At 37.1% G+C, this 14,211-nt stretch overlaps 1 protein-coding gene across 1 annotated transcript; it reads left to right on the top strand.

Moving 5' to 3' along the window:
- The first annotated feature begins 1,519 nt into the window (after positions 1-1,519).
- Positions 1,520-13,603, top strand: LOC141908763 (protein Wnt-4-like). Its single transcript, XM_074798952.1, has 4 exons — positions 1,520-1,660; positions 5,580-5,818; positions 8,969-9,246; positions 12,178-13,603. Exons 1-4 carry the CDS (start codon positions 1,575-1,577, stop codon positions 12,643-12,645), a joined length of 1,071 nt encoding a protein of 356 aa, XP_074655053.1. The 5' UTR covers positions 1,520-1,574; the 3' UTR covers positions 12,646-13,603.
- The last annotated feature ends 608 nt before the right edge of the window (positions 13,604-14,211 follow it).

Genomic DNA, 14,211 nt, shown 5'->3' with positions numbered 1-14,211 from the left:
CAAACAGAAGTGTCGATTGCCCCTGGGATGAATAGAATCATTAAACTGTATTTGGATATTTAGCGGTGACGCGTCGAGAAAAGGTTATAAAGATTTAAAATGCTGCAGGCGTCGTTTAAAAATTGCCAAAAGCATCAAATACAAAAGCGAAGAAACGACTGTCAACAAATCGTATATTCTGTATTTCCTCAATAATTTCTTTTTTCATATATGACACATTATTGTGAATTGAAGATCCAGGACCGTACATAGCAGTGTCAGGCGCAGCTGCCCACAGATTTTGGAAAGGTGCCCTATTTGTAAATATTATAGCTATATCCAATAGAAATTTAACGCAGAGAGCCCTTCACTTCTAGTGATAAACGAATCGTTATATCGGTTTTGACTTTTTTCGTAGATATCTGCCCTTTTTGCGGATCTCTTTTTCTCCCCCTCCCCCGCCCCCTCAATATTCAATTGCTAGGCACGGTCCTGAAATCTCTATTTCTAACATGTGTAGTGTCAAATTGATACGGATCTGTTAAATCTACCACAATAATCTAAGATAGCTACTTGTATACCTTGTTTGGTAATTTTTTCATGTTAACCGCCACACTGGTTTATTCTGTTTTTTTGTGTTTCGGGTGTTACATCGAGATACATCCTAAACAACGAAAACTATTTCGTTTTCTATGTTTCGGATTTATCTCGATGTAGGAAAAAGCACATCTTTTTTTACATCGAGATACATCAAAAACATTTTGAAAAAACGTAATAAATCAGTATTGATAATCGTTAGTTAATTCTAAGATCTCATCGAAATTGCGTAAGCAGGTTTCACAGTCGTGCAACTACATGGCTGCATACATAAATAAACGAGTTCCCATGAATTATTTATGAACACAACGGTGAAATAAATCTGTTAGATTTTGAGATCACAAGGGCCGCGAAGTTTGCGACAAATATCAACAGTCGTTTCCAAAACACTAAAACAATAGCGTTTGAAATTTTCCCAGTGCGCAGGAAAAACTTCAAATGAAAGGTATTTATTTCGACATATGGACTTACGATCCTGTGTACATACATTTGATTAGTTATTGGACGCGTGTGTAATTAAGTCATCAACAATTTAGAGACAACGGACTCGAATTGAATCGACGTGTTTGTAAAGCAGTTTCCCGCGGGGATTTTCGGTCATCTCGGTCTGGCACCTCCTTCCTTCCTACGCGTGTTTAAGTACGGCCGTGTCGTGGAACGTTCTTCATTTTACCACCGACAGCGCGCGTGTAGCACTCCACACACTCTCTCTCTCTCCGCAAACTCTTTCTCATTGGGACGTACTTTCCTTGAGAAACTCGACTCTTCGCTAGCTCGGTCGGCGCGGACGACGACGGCTCTTACACATTCCAAGAAAACGAGCGGATGATCATTTCTTCTCGATCGAAACCAGAAGTTCCACCCGAAAAGATCGGCGCAGACAGACGTGAAGAACCCGTGAAATGCCGTTGACATTCGGATTATCAAAAAACGACAGCTGATGACGAAAGCTTTTCATTTCAACCAAGGAGAAATTTTCGGAAGGATACCCAGTTACGATGCCACCAATGCAGTTTATATGTTCAGTATTTTTTGTAACTTTACTCGTCGAGCGGACACATATAACGGAAGGGGTCAGATGGCTGTAAGTATGATTCGATAATCGATATAGATAAACTTCTTTAAACTTTTCTTCAAATAATCTTCTGAATGCTAGCAACTTACTCATTGATCTCTTCCAAATTAATAATCAATAGTTTCTCATTTCTCATTTCATAGTTAAATTCGAATATTTTCTTATTAGCGAGTAACGTTTAGAAGGGTTGATATACCAAATAGTCAACCTTATAAAAACAAGAAGATTTTCCTTGAATTATTCGAAATTGAATTTTACCGTAGAACACATTAACCTAGGCAGAACTAGGTGCTGAATAAATCAGCGAAATTATGAATTAAAAGATAATTAGTGCTCTACTAACGGGTTAATTAGTGGATACGATTAGTAGTTGAGTAATAGTTTGCAGACTGAGTGACTCTCCGAAATGTCACTTGAGTATAATATTATCTACATTTATGAAATAACCTGTACACTTTTCAAGTTCAGTTTAATTGATTTTACATTTAATACCATCTTATTTATAAAATTTAGATTTCTAATGAGTAAAGATTCAGAAATATTTCTACATAGAATAGGTTGTTACGGGTAGAACTTATTGACGCTTGGTGCCAGCAAGGCACCAGAATTGAGCACAGAATAACAAACGCGCAGAACCTATTTATCTATCCTTGACCAAAGTTTCGAACAATACAACTTTTTTTCTATTCATATAAATCAAATTTGTGTATGGGAAACAGAATGATTCCAGCGAGCACGAGATGCACGTAAATACGTTTCCTTGATATCAACATAATTATCTTAAAACAATATTATCCGACATTGACACAATTCGGTTATGAAGATCAGAAAAATTTTATATATATATATGTAAATTCAGATTTGAAGTCTCGCGTACGAAAAACGCTCCGGTATTTTGTTAGGCTTCATTTGCGAAAAATTTAAAAACTCGTATTACGTTTTCATAGACGCGTATAATTACATAAGATTATCATCGAGATGGTTGAATTATTGTTTTGATTCTAATGGTGTGAGTTGCATCGCTATTTCATCAATTTCAGCGATTTTGTATGGTTTAATAATTAAGTCGGTTTAGTATCAACAAGTTTGAGCGTAAAGACAACATCCGTGTGCATCGCTACTTTTTTTTATCAAAACAACATCGGATTCGCTATAGACACGAAAGATACGGGCAACCGTGTTTCCCTATATTTCGACCCCCACACATCTACATCTTCATGTCCCCCGCACGTATTGTACCGATGCACAGATCTCCCGTCAAAACCTCATTCGATATATCCGCCGCGAGAATATTATTTATAGTGTCCATTTCCAGCCTCATCTCATAAAAACAATGTATTTTCACATTCAAATCTAGTTTATTCGTGTGCAAAATTTTGTACCTTTACGAGTGGTTGATGATATATTAATAGAACGATTAGGAGTTATTATACTTTGCCGATAAATCAAACAATAATCATGTGTAGCATATATTTTTTATTGCTCGGGTTTTTATTGAGCCGATTTCACGCCTATGAAATTAAAACTCGATATATCCATGAAATACGTGTTTTGGGGGGAGATTTATGTGCATTCTGAATTTTACCGGCAAGCTAGTTCGAATGTTTTGTTGAAAAACCAAGAGTTGCCAACTCGATAGGCCGTACATTCAATTCAAATCCAATCTTACTTAAAATGAATGAAAATTAATAGAATGAAAATAAAAAATCATATACGAATATGATTTCTAATTTTCAATTTCATTCTCTTAGTTATTGAATACAAGGCAATTAGGTTAGATATTTCATTTGAATCGAGAAAAATTGCACGATTACGTTGCAGGATTTCTTCTATAAAATGAATCACTTGTAAAAGTATAGCTAGGCCTACCCCATCAACTCGATATTTCTATTCTTTCAATATGTAATCTTATATTAGATTATTTTGTAAGAATATGTAGTTTCGATTATCTGTCAAACAAGTGTAGTGTACACTTTGAGAAAGAAGAATAAAGATACATACGTAATTACGTGGGCGAAAAGTGTGGGAAAATCGTAAACTCAGCGCAAATTAGCAGTGTTACGCGACAAGAAGAAATTACTTTATTGGTCACTAAACAATATCGCACGGTCGTTGGGGTCAGAAATCTTATACGAATTTTATTGTATCAATTTAGCTTTTAGAGCGGTTTATATCAACAGGGCCCGTTAGGGAGATAGCTATTATGTCTCCCAGTCATAAAAACTGCCCAGCGCATTGTGCCCGGTGAAAACAGGCCGGTGCGTAGTTAGATGACACTTCACTGCACAGAAAACCCATAAAATACGGCCGTTTTGTTAATCTCTGAACTCCCGAGCTCGTCAATGTTTTATACCTTTCGTTATAAATCACTGTCTCGACGAAGAATTTCCGACTTTAATATCAAAATTAACATTTTTCACTACCACCAATTCTGGTAAATTTCTAAATCGATCTAAATCTGGTGCCACAAGTTTGCTGTAGTTAATGAAAGGCAAGGGTCTTGGTGGAATTTATGCTGTCAAAAATATTCAAATGAAATCGGAATTGGCACAAGTATCTAAATCATATATTCTGAGCGGAATTTGATTTAGCGATGTTTGTGCATAAATTGCCACTGTCCCAAAATCCCGCATAGACAATAAATTCTTGCCCGATTTAAAGATAAATATAAGGTATATATCATACTAATACATGCATAGGCGCAGTTGTAATATTCATGGTTTATCTCTGCAGAGAGCAGACGATATAATGTTGACTGAATATTTTGTCAATCAGTCACGTCGTTGTCACAAGACAAAAGCACTGATTAATTCGTGAGAAGCCGTTCCTTAGACTTGTCCAAAACCACCGTAAACTATCCAAAAAATGTCCATAGGCAACGAATGGCAGCTTCGCAGATATTGATATAGTCGATATTTCTAGAGCGATTACGGTATTTGCGAAAGAACACGGCGATTAAAGTGACAATCGTTTACTAATGATACGTCAGTTTGATTGTGTTCGTTCTCATAAAACTTGAAAAATTACCAAACTATTTGAAACATTTAACTGTGCCAAAGTTCACCGAGCTCTTGGAATTGTCGAGTTTTCTTTTATGAGCGCGCTTGGCATCCGAACGTGTCAAATTGATTTTTAAAGGAAACATCGAATATATGCTCCAAAAATACACAACTTGAAATATGCAATGTTTTCCCATTGGGAGAATGTCCAGAAATGTAACATTTAGTCCTGATATCTAGGTTCATATGAATCGCTATAAACTCACAATCCAAATATGTTTGGGACTATCGCAAATATGCTTAACGGTTGAACCTCATATTGTTTACGTCTGGGGTTTCACCGAAAGTCAGGTCGGACTCCCGCTATAGTCAAATAAACGAAATTGAAAAAAAAAGATATGATCATCAGATTTAGAAATTGGTTTTATTTTTCGATTAATCGGGATGTTTCACTTATGTTCGGCGGGTTGCAACACAGAATAAGTATGCACCCTTGTATAAGGTTCTCTAAACCACTTGTAAGCGAACAGGAAAAAGTCTTCAGGTTTAGTTTTGTAGCCGGTTGTCGGTAGTTGTATGTACGCCATTCATCATAGGTAAGGCTGATGGGTGCATCTCAGTCAGTGAGATTAATCATTATCACTGACAGTGACCCTACATATATATCCCCCTTCTCCTCTCTCCCTCTCCTTTCTCACATCGGCTTCTTATCAAACGCGATTATATCAACTCGTATAGCCAAATTCTTTCCAGTCTGACTGAGGTCATATCTCATTATTATGAATTCCAATTCTGAATCTAAAACTTAACGCCCGTATTGACTATATTCAGTAATGTCATTATAATCAATAGAATAAAAGCTTATCAATGTTAACGCCTACATATTTCATTGATTCATTTATTTTCAATATATTTTAATCTTTTTCTAGGGCGCTCGGGACCCAGGCGGCGGATTTAGTGAACTTAAAAACTGTTCGTATGTGCGACAAATTAAAAGGATTAGTAAAAAGACAACGGCGAATTTGCCGCGAAAATATCGAAGTGATGGAAAGCGTCAAAAAGGGCGCCCATCTGGCGATCGAGGAGTGTCAATATCAGTTCAGATTGCGTCGCTGGAACTGCAGCACAGTCAATGCCAAAAATATATATGGTAACGTCTTGAAAGCCGGTAAGAAACTTCTCTTCTCGTAATTTCTTGTCCCATACTCGCTACATATATATATATATATATATATATATATATATATATATATATATATATATATATATATATATATATATATATATATATATATATACGAAGTGGAAATAAGAATAACCGAATCTATCTCCTGCAGACGGAAAAATCGTTTAACGGGTTCCGCGAATGATTATCAATCACGAATTATTCAGCGTAAATAAAACTAAGGTTTATCAAAGTTCAACAGTCGTCAAATACTGAAAGTTTGTTTAACAGCAAATATCATCGTACAATATACTAGAAAATCCCCGGATATCCATTTATCGAAAGGACCTCCCTACTATATTATATCATAACAAATCACATTAATGTCAAATATCTGTCAGTTAATTCAAACAACTGCACAGTATATTCAGGTTACATATTTTTACTCGGTGAATATTGTATATAGATCAATTGTCAAGATTAGAGAAGAAATTATATTTTACAAAATGAATATATTATTCAGCTATATCTATTTTCATCTTATTAAGCGTAAGTTACAAATAGTTACTGATCGTTAGAATCAAGTTAGAGACTTTGTACTCAGGATAAGGGTTCGTCTACGATGAAATATATTTTTTTGTAAATACATTGAAAGGTAAATTAGCGAGTGTTGAGTGCTGGGGAGCACGGGTGAGGGTGATAAACTCTCCTTAGTCAATAAAAGATGAAATCGGTTGGCGATAAACAAGAGTTAAGAAGAAGTGCTATTTTATGTACATGCGACTACAGGATGTTAACCGGCCGTAAAATACCTCCCAAATCAAGGCTTTAAAACACGCGAAAACGTGCAAAACCGTTGTTAAATACCGAATTTACGACGACGTAGTTTCGACGTTAAGTGGAAGTGCTATGTTTTGATGTACAAGACGCCGGGCTTTGGATGGTGTTGTTATTCTGCAAGCAATATCTGGGAATACTGGGAAATGGCCAGGTCGCGGCTACACGAGTCACTTCACCACCAGCAGAATGTGGAATCAGAAAAGATTTAATGCCATTTCATTCTGAAGTTTGAAACCAGAAGGACACTCTTTTAACCGCGCGGACAGTAATGCGCATTGATTATTCAAAGGTCATAAAATGTTACACAAAGCACGAGATTGTGTCCGAGAATTTAATTTTCAATGGAAACGAATTTGATCAATTGGGGGCTATTTAAACGACGCCTATATACCAGAATTTAATCGTAGTCAATTCCTTTGATATGTCCGACATTTTAACCTACACGTCGTAACGAATCTACTATTTAAACCTGAATGGAACCTAACTCTACAGCATCTCAGTGTTTCTGTTGTCGAAAAAACTTGACGAAATTCGGTACTAGTCTTTTGAGCCTGTAAACGCGGGCATTTTTAACACATTCAATGGAATACTGTCAGGTCTTCATTCAAATGTCGTCTAATTTTCGAAAGTAAGTTAAGAAAACGATCGTCCTAAAAACCACTGTCTATAAACTAGGCATGGGCATAATAATATAACACTACAGTTCGATATGAATTCGAGGTTAAACGCTGGCGGTCTATGAGACGATTCCGCGACATACGGAGTTGAAATTGTATGCGGTTTTTGTTTTCTGACATCAACGCAACTACAATACTTAGCCGGTAAAACACATCAATAAACGTCTTTAAACTGCCAAGTTAGAACTAAAAAGTCTCTAAAGTTCGCTTCCGTTGACCAATATTTGACCGCGATGATTCTAGAAAACCCATAAACTATCCGTGCACGCCTGCGTCGCTCTAAAACCGAGCCTTCCGCGGTGGTGACTCAGTTGAAGTCTTCGTTTGGTTGGTGTGCATCGCCAAATGACACACGCATAAATCAAACGCGTCCGGTTGATATATGGTGAAAAACATTAACCGTAATTTGTTTTACAGGCGATCCTGAAAAATAAACCATGTTTTAAAGGAACAGAGCGAATAGTTTTGGTCGTAATACTCCGCATGAATTCGTTTGGTGTCGATAAATTATTTTCCGTTAAAAACTATAACTTTTTTACAGGTTTCCCGCAACACCATACAAAACCAGGTGAATATGAGTCAAACCATCTCGAGCAGTATATACACCATTAGAAAGATCTATCTCGCAATTTTCCCGCCCCCATCTTCATCAACACCATCGATTTATCACCGGCATTGACATTCTCACAAATGAGTAAAATAAGTTCTCGAAACTGAATGCACGGTGTAGGTGGAATATTTGACGATGGCGGGGGCTGGGGATTTCTTAGAAAACAAAAATTACTGTATATATAGCATGATAATGTGTCTCTAATACTGTTTCCTGATTTTAAGACTCGAATGCCACAGTTGAATCCCGTGTATAAAGGAAGGCCCGCCTTAGATTCTTCGGTTCGAATATGTAGTGTCAATCGTGTTTGGATGTTAGTAGATGTTGTATTTAGCATGTTAGTTGTTTGAAGATTTGGGATGAATCGTTAATAAATAGTTCGAACCGCAATCAATCATATCGACGGTTCGCGCAGCCGCCGATAGCGTTTTGTTTTTATGAACGCCGACGAGGGCTTGCGTCGCGTTTGTTGAATCAAAAAAGTGAAAACTACATCTTCAACTTTGTTACATCAAAGAAAATCGGAATCTCAAAAGCATACCGTTGAAATTCCTCAAAATGTCTATGTACTCGTAATTTTCTAGCCCTCTGGTGGAAAATTCTACTTCGAAAACCATACATTGATGAAGGAAATATCAAATGATTTTCTTGGATTTTCGCATGTCTGAATGAAACGTATATATTAGTTTCGTCTGGTATCCTATAGCAGTATATGATAGAGAGCTCACCAATCACTCATCTAGAAACTTTTCTTTTAGTCTTTTCTTTTTTTTCTTTTCACCTTCTTTCCTCGTAGTCTACTTCACCTGAATAATCCTTCTAGAATTCAGAATTACAAAAATCAGCCCTGGATCACCGCAAAAAGCACTTTAGCTGTAATTTTCTGGACAACAAATATTCATTTAGTTTTATACAGCTATGCGTTTTTCAATAAGACGTTTGAATATTTAAATGTCATAATCAAACCCATGGTTTGAACGTTTATTTTTCAAGAAGGTTTATTTTTTTCGTTTTTTTTTCTCGCAGGAACAAGAGAAGCGGCGTTCGTGCATTCGATATCGTCTGCAGCGGTGGCGCACGCGGTCACGCGGGCCTGCAGCAGTGGGCAGTTACAAAAATGCGGATGCGATCGCAGTATCCGAGGGAAGAGTCATCTAGGTTTTGAATGGGCCGGCTGCTCGGATAACGTGGCGTACGGGGCAGCGTTCTGCAAGGCTTTCGTCGACTCTCGAGAAAAAAGTAAACGAATGGCGAAAACAAGTCGAGCGCTGATGAATCTACATAATAACGAGGCTGGCAGACGGGTATGTATCAAATGCTGGTAAAAACTGGCATTTATCAATTCCAAATATTGTAATCAGGTTTCGTCAAAGACTTTCCTTAGTTTCTTTCTTTCGTCAAATAAATGCCTTTACGACTACCCTTTTTCTATTTCTATACGGATATAAGATAGTTAGTTACAAAGAACGGCAAAGGCACTGGTACGGATCGAGTCCTTTGTTACCTCAAAGATGTCACATAGAAATCATTGTTTGAAGTGAAAAACCTGCCATTTTTGCTGTCCACCATAGAATCTGTACACCTCCATTTTGAGCTATCTCCCGTTAATAAACGCCGATCACATTATGAGAAATTTGGCGTAGAGTGGTGGTTAAAGGCTCGTTGGAAGCAGAAAGTCTTCTAGTTTAAATTAAGCTAATTCTATGCGATTCGGTTAAGAATTTTTGGAATTACAGTCGATTGAAGCGGAGAGGTAATTTTCAGATAGACGATTAGTTGCCACCCTTGTTTTTTTATTATACAGGGATACTGGGGTCGGTCATTGATACTGGCTTTATTCATTCACTATCAATTGTGAAAAGTCCCTGTGCTATCGTCTGCTCAAAAGTCGTAATTCATTGATAGTAAATAGAATAACGATAGCATTGATTGAACTTAATCGTCAGTTGAGATATCATAAGTGCACTGTCCGTCTTCAGTTAAGAGAAAGTTCGTAAATTTCCATCAATGTTGTTCGAAGCGACGGCGCAATTTATTTTCCATCTATTACTGTCTAGTTCTATGGATCAGAAACACGAATACAGGCGATTTCTCATCAGTGCAAATGGATAGCATCGGTGCGCTAAAAATCACTTTCACAGAGAGCAGTATTCGACTAATACATTTAGTAAAAAATACGTGTTATAGTAAAGTTTATCGGATATTTTATCTTGAGTGATACCAAACCCGTGTAGGAAAACATCGCGTATCTTCCTCAATATTTCCAACCGGTTTCACCCTGAACGTCTTCTAAAAGTTTGGTCTGTGTGCTCGCGACACTGTCTTGATTGTTTGATTCAATTCTGTTTGAGATCTAAAAACTTAAGAATTTAGACAATTCAATATTGATATCATCATATCATTATTTTTTTAAAGTTGTGAATTGGAATTTGCTATTTCATTAACGTTTTCAACATCCATAATTCTCGAAAGCCTTTTGGTGATATAAGCTGCATCGTTGGTCTGTAAATGCACTAGGGCATACACCCTCTTTTCGTTCAATAGTCCTCTCATTTCATATCTGCAACCTGCAAACATCAACAAATCAGAATTTTTTTATATAAAGGAATGAAAACATGTCGTCGATTTGATTGAGAATTTCTCCGGCGCTATCTGCGAGCTGATTAAACAAAGCTTTTGATTCTACTCGGAGCCTGTTTACAAATCCTTGTTTTATCGCCGCTTTCTCGAGAGACCACGCGCTTCGTGCTAAATAAACCGATAGATTATCTCTAAGTATTCACGCACCCATACATAATCCATATTTCCAAACTTCGGCCCGGAATTCTTACGGTTATAGATAAAGAAAATTAGGCACCTAAGCTTAATTTCTAAACGCGTGAAGGGAAACTGTGCGATGATCAATATGCTAGAAAAATGTTCCCTTCGCATCTTTGCGTAACCGCAATCTTACGAGCTTACTTCTGCTGCGGTAAGGAACCAGTTTTAGGAGGGTTCATGAAAGCACCGCCGCATATTGAAAGTCGATAGAAAGTCTGATGGTTTATAATCTATACGGATTTCATGTTTGAATATGTTCTCGATAAGCTACGTCACAGTATGATTAACTCACCTCATAAAACAGCAATTAATCAACTTCCCAGTCAATGCCGCTTTCCCGACTAACCGAAGCCATTCCCTTCTCATGCTGCATTGAAAATTCAGCAACTGCCCTAAATTCCAGCGCAATGTGCTTAATTTCTCGAATCGGCGAATCCTGGAAATTCAGAGTTTTTACACACAACGAAATATTGAACTTTCGATATGAAGGAATGAGTCGAATTTTAAGGAGAAATGAAGACCAAAAAGCCCAGAAAACTCACGAAGTCATTCGAAATCTGCATCGTTTCTAGAATTTTCTTAGAACATGATTTTTTTGGTGTCAAACCGCGCTTCTGAGCTGCTTTATCAAAAACATCAGGCGTCCGGTAACATAAGGCCGAAGACAGCTATCCTACCCGTCTGGTTGCTTCGAACAAATCAGCGCCGGGTTATGTTGACAGTGATAAATAGACTGGCAACGAAGAGATCATTTATTTGAAGCGATGAAGATAAATGTTAAATGTAGTAGTCACCGCTTTAACGTGTTCAACACAAAACTCGACATCTTTATCCCGAGGGCCAGTACATAACTTTACTCACCTTTTACAAGAATAGATAGTCAGCTCTACGTCTACTGTTTAACAATACACCACGGCGTCCTGGAACATCCGATGATTTATATGTTTACACGCAACAAACTTCTAAAATGCTGAAAAATGTTTTCGATGTCGATTTTAAAATGGTCGCCTATCGACGCTCAGTTGCGGGGGGGGGGGTTACGAGTTAATTAGTCCACAGATACTGATGGAGATAATTTGCGCGTCTCGTTTATCTCAATCACCTCTCTTATCAATGAACTGACTGACCATCTATCTCCATCTATTACAATTTCATTCTGAATATAGTCTAATCGAGCAATTTTTACACCTGTACTGATGCTAGTAACAACTGGCTATCAAGCTTTTGAAAAAGGTGTCCATTTCAACGATAGTCTGTTAAAATTAAGTTCTTCAATCGATGTTTTTCATTTAAATCTCAAACCTATTTGTTCGTCGTTATGTAATACCTGAGCATATTTTGTATTTCAAGCTGATCACGTTTATCATCATTATTATTATCATTATTAATATAGTTTATTGTTTTGTATTTTTCAGTCGATCGTAGAAAATATGAAAACTAAGTGCAAATGTCATGGGGTTTCCGGATCTTGTGAACTGAAGACTTGTTGGAGATCGATGCCAACGTTTCGGGTCATCGGAAATGTACTCAAGGAGAAATTCGACGGTGCCACCGAGGTAGTCGAACGCAAAGTCGGCACCAGGCGTCAGTTGGTACCGCTCAAAAAACAATACAAACCTCACACGACTGCGGACGTCGTCTATATGGCCGCCTCGCCAGATTTCTGCGAAAAAGACAATAAAACTGGCTCCCTGGGTACGTACGGCCGGTTCTGTAATAAAAGTTCCAAAGCAATGGACGGTTGTGATCTAATGTGTTGCGGTCGTGGATTCAGAACCAGGCGGAAAGTGATAACGGAACGATGTCACTGCAAGTTTTACTGGTGTTGTTACGTTAAGTGTAAACAGTGCACGCGCGAAATTGAAGAGCATACGTGTTTATGAACCGAGGAGGCATTCGAACATTCGCCCGAACTTTGATGAAAAATGTCAGGGACTCGTGCCTTCAAGAACTCAGCGATCAGAACAAGAAATTCAGTTAATATGCAAAGACGTTTCTCGCGCCGCCAGAAAAGAAGCAACTGTAAGACAACATCTACGTTGGACATTCATTTAACAAATAACAAGTTGACGTTAAGATTACAGGTTAAGAACTATTTTCCAAATCATCACAGCAACGATGGATACTGAATCGTATCTAGTGATGACGGGACAAGCATGACTGTCATCCGACTTGTTAGGGACGGATTACTCATTGTTATAAAGCGGGTATTTGAACAGTTTAGTTGTGTACCTGTACTGCAAGCTCTGGGCTGTGCTATTTGGTGCGTATATATGTGTATGCACATTCATATGTACATAATTTAACGTTCATAGTAGCTGTACGTATATCCATTTACGAATTACTAGAGTTTTTGTGAAATGAAACAGCATTGTACATCTATGCAGCTTATAACTTAAAATCTGAAATCTTTAGCTAGCTTATCAAGATTATATAGGGTATCTGATCAATTTTTTAGCAAAAATACGACCCAACAGTCGATTATGTTCGATCCGCGCTCCCAAAACATTGGCTGTCTCCCTCGAAACTTGCAATGACGCGACCAGTTCGCATCAAGGGGACCCGAAGACTGGCAAACGAGGATGATTCGTTACGTGGCAGTATTAGAGACTTAGCCCCGGCATTTTTAGGCTCTGTTTTCAAGTAGCATAACGACAGACGTTGTAACTTGTATTATTTCATCTCCACATGTCTACCTCGATATCGGATTATTTATTGATTAGTTTCATGTAGATCGATTAACACAATCGTGCATATGTAACTATAGAATTGTGTAAATAGATTTGTACGTATCTAAAACTAACTCGACAATATTGAAAAATAAACATGTAAATTTTTCACTAACGCAAACCTTCAAAATGTAAATAAATACATGAATAATGAGACAATTAAAGTAAATTGAACAATTAATCATCGATGTGGATTCTTCATTCTAAATCAAATGTATTTTGGTGAGCATTGATAGTGGGTTTCGTTCACCTGTACTCCAACATGTTATTCACGTGACGTAACAGCACATCCCAATCGATCGTCTGACGAAAGTAAAAAGTTACAGTAGACTTTTAGATTTGAAAGGGCCAGCAGTGGACAATCGTCCATCATACAATGATGAAGACTTACCGATAGGTTGACAAATAAGCATAAGTTTCATGTTGCAAGTAAATCGTTGAAACCGATAAGGGGATATTGCAACGTTAATCATTTATTCTATGGGATTTAAAGTGTAAATTCCGATTCATGAATCATCCTTTAGCTTATCTCTACAGGTATTAATTTATTAATTCATCAACCGGTTGAACGTCATCTGTTGCATAATAAACTATAGAGATACAGATGACGTGTATATATATATATATATATATATATATATATATATATATATATATATATATATATATATATATACATATATATATTATATATATATATATATATATATATATATATAT

This window comes from Tubulanus polymorphus, chromosome 7 (genome assembly GCF_964204645.1).
Source record: "Tubulanus polymorphus chromosome 7, tnTubPoly1.2, whole genome shotgun sequence".
Classification (NCBI taxonomy): Eukaryota; Metazoa; Nemertea; class Palaeonemertea; order Tubulaniformes; family Tubulanidae; genus Tubulanus; species Tubulanus polymorphus.
This window is presented reverse-complemented; position numbering and strand designations above follow the sequence as displayed.